The sequence below is a fragment of the Nycticebus coucang genome, chromosome 6, assembly GCF_027406575.1.
Source record: "Nycticebus coucang isolate mNycCou1 chromosome 6, mNycCou1.pri, whole genome shotgun sequence".
Classification (NCBI taxonomy): domain Eukaryota; kingdom Metazoa; phylum Chordata; class Mammalia; order Primates; family Lorisidae; genus Nycticebus; species Nycticebus coucang.
In genome coordinates this window covers 134,829,389-134,836,466 of record NC_069785.1, presented here as the reverse complement: position 1 = coordinate 134,836,466, position 7,078 = coordinate 134,829,389, and the positions used below count along the sequence as shown (strand labels likewise).

General features: G+C 37.1%; 1 protein-coding gene across 1 annotated transcript; it reads left to right on the top strand.

The window, feature by feature from the left end:
• The first annotated feature begins 891 nt into the window (after positions 1-891).
• LOC128588157 (olfactory receptor 2T4-like) lies at positions 892-1,920 on the top strand. Its single transcript, XM_053594815.1, has one exon. It carries the CDS (start codon positions 957-959, stop codon positions 1,902-1,904), a length of 948 nt encoding a protein of 315 aa, XP_053450790.1. The 5' UTR covers positions 892-956; the 3' UTR covers positions 1,905-1,920.
• The last annotated feature ends 5,158 nt before the right edge of the window (positions 1,921-7,078 follow it).

Genomic DNA, 7,078 nt, shown 5'->3' with positions numbered 1-7,078 from the left:
TACTTTTCCTCATTTAATCTTCATCAAACCCAAGGTCAAAATTTATTCTCATCCTTTTCTTATGTAGAGTGAACAGTGGAATGACAGGTAAGAGGGGAAGCTGGGTCCATGACTGCAGTTGGCCAGCAAACTGGGCTCATCACACCATAACCTCAGGTCTCTAAGGGGTCTTTTGTGCACAAGGACCCCCCTCTGCTCAGAGGAAGCATGGGGTTTTGCTCGATGAAACCACATACCTCACAGTGTTATCTAATGCTATGGACAGAGGGAGTCCAAATTTTATTACAGGTATGGATTTTCCATAAGTGATGCTTTTAGTTATTTTCTAAATCTTTCTTACATGGAATATAACTCTGAGAGTCTTTAAAATTACAGTTGGATAGATCCTTTAACCAGAGAGTTTAATTCAATTCAAACTTCCATTAAAAATAACAAAAAAAAAACTCAAGAAATAAGAAAATTGATTTCACTTTTTCCCCAATGTTTACTATCTGTGCTTGTGTCTTCACATTGGTAGTATTTTTTTTTTAATAGACCAGGTGGGTTTTTTAAATTTTTTTAATTTTTATAATATACACTTTATCCTGTGACTTTTTTTTTTTTGCAGTTTTTGGCCGGGGCTGGCTTTGAACCTGCCACCTCCGGCATATGGGGCCAGCGCCCTACTCCTTTGAGGCACAGGTGCTGCCCTGCTAGTATTTTTTTAATAACCAACATAATCTATCACTAGGAAGTATGATCCTGAACTGTGGCAACTTTAGCACAAGTTACCACTTCTTTTGATCCACAGTTATGAATTCTTAGTTTTCTGGTAATTGTGTTGAATTACAAGTAATTTATAATCCTCAAATTTACCAGCCCATGAGACATCACACACACACATACACACACATTCATTTCAGAGGGTTGAATTATATTAACCTCAAAGCTCTCTTTGGTGACCTAGGTGAGACCTCATGGACAACACCACCTGGAAGACCAACCACACCAGATGGTCAGATTTTATCCTCACAGGATTCTTCAGTCAATCCAAACACCCAGCTCTTCTTTGTGTGGTCATCTTTGTGATTTTCCTGACGGCCTTGTCTGAAAATGCCCTGCTAATCCTTTTGATCTATTCTGACGCTTGCCTTCATACTCCCATGTACTTTTTCATTAGCCAGTTGTCTCTCATGGACATGGCATACATTTCTGTCACTGTGCCCAAGATGCTCAGGGACCAGATTACTGGTGAGAATAAGATCTCAGCCCCTGAATGTGGGATGCAGATGTTCCTTTATGTGACACTAGCAGGCTCAGAATTTTTTCTTCTAGCCACCATGGCATATGACCGCTATGCAGCCATCTGCCATCCACTGCGTTACCCTGTCCTCATGAACTATAAGGTATGCCTCCTCCTGGTGGCTGGCTGCTGGTTCCTGGGGTCAATAGATGGCTTCATATTCACACCTATCACGATGACCTTCCCCTTCTGTAGATCCCGGGAGATCCATCACTTCTTCTGTGAAGTCCCTGCTGTACTGAAACTCTCCTGCTCAGACACCTCATTCTATGAGATTTTCATGTATCTGTGCTGTGTTCTCATGCTCCTGATCCCTGTGACAGTCATTTTAGTCTCTTACTACATTATCCTTCTCACTATTTACAGGATGAACTCAGCAGAGGGCCAGAAAAAGGCCTTTGCCACTTGCTCCTCCCACATGACAGTAGTAATCCTCTTCTATGGGGCTGCGACCTATACCTACATGCTTCCCAGCTCCTACCACACTCCTGAGAAAGATATGATGGTGTCTGTCTTCTATACAATCCTCACACCTGTGCTAAACCCTTTAATCTATAGTCTAAGGAATAAGGATGTCATGGGGGCTCTGAAGAAAATGTTGAATGTGGGATCTGTTTTTTAAGAAACTATAAAGTAAAAAATTTTGATAGTAATGTGTTTTTCCTTCTCTCTGGACACCAGATGTTGAGGACCTTGTGTCAGTATTAGTCCTTGAATTCCAATACTACCATGGTGTTTAGTCTTATTTTCACACCTATCTTAAAAGTTGCTTTCCTATACTAGAAAGTTTTTTCAGTTTTTCACTCCTTCCTCTTTAAAAATACATTATCTAATCATAGGGTAATGATGTTAAGTTTACTAAAGTCGATCATTGCACTCTGATTCTATAAAACAGTATCCACATTGGTAGAAAGTACATAATGGTGGTATTTATAGAAGAAATAGTATGAGGTATAAAACTGAAGAGAGGGAGAAAGAAATGGGGAAAGAAGTGTGGAAATAAGAAGTACACAATATTAACAACAGTTGAGTCTTTGTAAAGGATATCTAGATTTTTTGCAACGTTATTATTTATGTTAATTTTATGAAAATTTTATATTGATTCCAAATAAAATATTAAAATACCACCAGCCTCCTTTCCAACTTACATTGATTCCAAATAAAATATTAAAATACCACCAGCCTCCTCTGCAACTTTTTTGAGTTTTATTCTCTATTTAGTGGCAAAGTAAAAGATCTAATATCTTAGAAAATTTCTCATTTCAAATGAACTGTTTATGCCTTAACAATCTTGTCATTTCCCCAACTTTGCAAGAGGTTATGTTGCGCCACACAGTCCCTTTCCACAGCCATCTACCAGGAATAAACTGTCCTCAGCACATGGCAGCTTGTGGATTCAGAATTGTGTAAGGGTTTGTGGGCAACATATTAACCTGGGATGAAAGAAAGTTTTAGGAAAAATCCCCAGTACAAAGTGGTATCTGAGATCAATTTTGAAATATATAATCGATGAGATAAATAAGGAGAGGTAGAGTATCAAATATTCAACGTTTTATTTATTCAATAAATATTTCTCATGCAATATTAAATTTAAAATACTAACTAAAGAGGATTATACTACAAATACTATATGACTACTGTCCCCAGTGAATTTGAGCCAGCAGTTGTAATGATATTTCCCAATAGGTGCAAGAAAGTGTATGATATGTTTTGATGCACATGTGGAAAGGATAAAGGTCTTACTGACACATCAGATCTTTGAGCTATGCACATTTAGTCAAGGGGAACATGCTGAGAGCAGACTCTGGAGCTCACTGTTGAATGATAACTAATTCGTGGGGCAGTAAGCAGAGCTACCTGAAAAGTTTTGATGCAGTAGAGGGGATAATTAGCCCTAAAATAAATGCTACTCTAGTCCTGTCTGATGAAGCTTAAAAACAAATGAAAAAAAATTAAACTGCTTTTAAAACAAAGTTTAAAATATATAATCTAAATACCCAATACATAATAATATAAAATTAAAAACATCTGGACTCCAATAAAAATTATCATGCATGTAGAGATTCTATAATTATACAGAAGACATTCTATAAAATACTTCATCCAACATGAACTTCTCAAGTTCACATGGAAGAAACATTAACCAAAAGGGTGCACAGTCTGGGTCATAACTCACACCTTGACAAATTTAGAAGAATAAAAACCATAAAATTTATGCTCTCGGACTACAGTGAAATTAAAATAAAAATAGCAGAGAGGTAGCTAAGAAATCCAAAAGCCTTTGGAGATACAACAATACATGTATAAATAGCATATAGATCAGAGAAAATTTACAAGAGAAATTTAGTTTAGAATGTATTTAGACACAAATATGACTTAAACATTTTTTTGGATACAGCAAAGTCAGTTTTTGATGGAAAATGTATAGCATTGCTGGGACTTTCTATCATGAAAGAATGTTGATTTTGGGGCGGCGCCTGTGGCTCAGTGAGTAGGGCGCCGGCCCCATATGCCGAGGGTGGCGGGTTCAAACCCAGCCCCGGCCAAATTGCAACAAAAAAATAGCCGGGCGTTGTGGCAGGCGCCTGTAGTCCCAGCTGCTCGGGAGGCTGAGGCAAGAGAATTGAGTAAGCCCAAGAGTTAGAGGTTGCTGTGAGCCGTGTGATGCCACGGCACTCTACCTGAGGGTGGTATGTGAGACTCTGTCTCTACAAAAAAAAAAAAAAAAAAGAATGTTGATTTTGAAATTTTTTTTGTGTGTCTATTGAGGTTACCATATTTTTTGTCTTTATTTTGTTAATGTGGAATATCACATTTATTGATCTGTGTACGTTGAACCATTCTGACTCAGGAATACAGCCCACTTGACTATGGCAAATGATCACTTTTATAATGTGAAGTTAAATTAGGTTTGGCAATATTTTGTTGAAGATTTTTGCACCTTTGCTTATTGATGATATTGCCCTCTAGCACCCTGCTCCCCCGAAAATAAGACCTACTCACAGGAAAGATAAGATGTCCCCTGAAAATAAGACCTAGCGCATCTTTGGGAGCACACCTTAATATAAGAAACTGTCTTATTTTGGGGGAAACAGGGTATTTTTTTTTTTTTTTGAGACAGAGCCTCAAGCTGTCACCCTGGGTAGAGTGCTGTGGCATCACTACTTATAGCAACCTCCAACTCCTGGGCTTAAAAGCGATTCTCTTGCCTCGGCCTCCCAAGTAGCTGGGATTACAGGTGCCCACCACAATGCCCGGCTATGTTTTGGTTATAGTTGTCATTGTTGTTTGGCAGGCCCAGGGTGGATTCGAACCCACCAGCTCTGGTGTATGTGGCCTTAGCCACTTGAGCTATAGGCGCTGAGCCTGCCCTGTAGTATTCTTACCTTACAATGTCCCTTTCTGACTTTGGAATTAGGGTATTAAGGTAATCTCGGCCTTGGGAAATGAGTTTGTAACTGTTTTCTGCTTTTCAATATTTTGGGAATTGAGAATGATAGGTAGCAGTTCTTCTTTGGGTTAGTGATAGAATTCAGCCATGAAGCCATCAGGTGTTGACCTTTTCATTCATGGGAAACTTACTATTAATGATTCAGCTTCCTTACTCATTATTGCTTTGTTCAAATTTTTTCTTCATGGACATACCTCCACACAATAAAGGGCATCTATCACAGGCCTACAGCCAACATCATACTCAAAGATGAAAAACTGAAAGCTTTTTCACAAGATCTGGAATAAGACATACATACCCACTCTTATCACTTGTATTCTATTATGCATAGTACTGGAAACCTTTGACAGAGAAATTAGGCAATAAAAAGGAATAAAAGAGATCCAAATAGAAAAAGGAAACATTAATTATGTCTGTTGACATGATTCTAAAGACATGTCTTATTATTATTATTTTTTTTTTTTTTTGCAGTTTTTGGCCGGGGCCAAGTTTGAACCTGTCACCTCTGGTGTATGGGGTTGGTGCCCTACTCCTTGAGCCATAGGGACCGCCCATAAAGACATAAGTCTTAAAAACTCAACCAAAACTCTGTTACAACTAATAAAAGACATTAGTAAAGGTACATAAATCAATATCAGTAATTTTTCTACGTACTAACAACAAACTATCTGAAAAAGAAACTTTAAAAATCCCTATCACAATAACATCAAATGAAACAAAGAAAAAACTTAGAGGTAAATTTAACCCAAAGTGTGAAAGATCTGCAATGAAAGCCAGAAAACACTGATGTAGAAAACTGAAGATTACAAACAAGTGAAAATTTACCCTGTGTTCACAAACTGGAAGAATTAGTATTGTTAAAATGTCAATACTAACAAAGTGATCTACGTATTCAGTGCCGTTCCTATCAAAATTCCAATGTTCTTTTTCATAGAACTAGAAAAATATTCTAAAATTTTTTATGGAACCAAAAAAGCTTTAATAGCCAAAGCAATCTTGAACAGTAAGAACAAAGGGAGCAATGCACTATATCATTTCAAAATATATAACAAACCTGTAGCAATGAAAACAGCAAGGTATGGGCACTGGGGAAAAAAAAGACGTATTAAGCAATGGCACAGGATTTACAAACAAACCTGCACATTTACGATCAACTGAGTTTTGACAAATTTGCCAAAAACACATCAATAAATGATGTTGAAAAAGCTGGATATCTGTGTGCAAAAGAATAAAATTGAACACTTTTCTCACACCATATACCAAAATAAAATCAAAATGATTTAAGGCTGGAAACTATAAAACTAGCAGAAAACACAGGGAAAGGACTTTATAACATTGGTTTGAATATGACCATTTTTTGAATATGAACTCAAATGCTCAGGAAACAAAAGCAAGAATAAACATTGGAATATATCAAACTGGAAAGCTTCTGCACAGCAAAGCAAACATTACCAGAGTAAAGGGACAACTTAGTAAATAACAAAAAAATGTTTCAAACTATACCTCTGAGAATGGGTTAAATATCCAAAATATATAAGGACCTCAGAAAGCTCAATAGTAAATAAATCAAATAACCCAACAAAAATGGGCATAAGACCTGAATGGACATTTCTCAAAAGGCATACATACAAGTATGAATATATGAAAATACTGTGTCACTAATTGTCAGAGAAATGCAAATTAATTAAATACACTGATACATTCATTTTGTTAGAATGGCTATTATTGTAAAGACAAAAGACAGCAAGCATAGGCAGAGGTTTGGAGACAACACCCCTCCTCCAATCTCCAATTCTAGGTATTAATGACCAAAGCCTGCAGTGGGCTGGGAGAGGCAGGGAGCACAAGGACCTGCCCACTAGGCAGCCTCCTTGGCCTGACACAGGCAGATTGGATGAGGCCAAGAAGCTTTACCTTGACAGACAGAGTACTAACTGGGTGTAGGATTGGGACAAGTTAGTAAAGGGGAGACTGTCTCTGGACTGAATGTGCCAGATGAATATTTAATGATGAGAAATGGAAAAAAAACACAGGATTTGAACAGTTATTGGAATTAAACAACAAAGTTGTTATCTGCTTGCAACATGAGGACATCTAATTTTTGGAAATAACATACACATGTGCAAGCACTCTATGTGTTCCACAGACCTTTCTGGATCTTTTCTTCTTTTTTATCGATTTTATGTAACTTTTTTCCAATCTGGGGACTTTAAAAGTCTAATTTTTATAAAATTGTTCATGTATATTTGTTTTCAATACTATTATAATGGTTACCTGTTTTTAAGTAGTTTAAAATGTCTATAAAAGAATTTCATTTGGGGTTGACTATCAGACCATTAATTTAA

Coding starts and splice junctions, on each gene's coding strand:
- LOC128588157 (XM_053594815.1), top strand. CDS start 957: ATGGACAACACCACCTGGAAGACCAACCACACCAGATGGTCAGATTTT.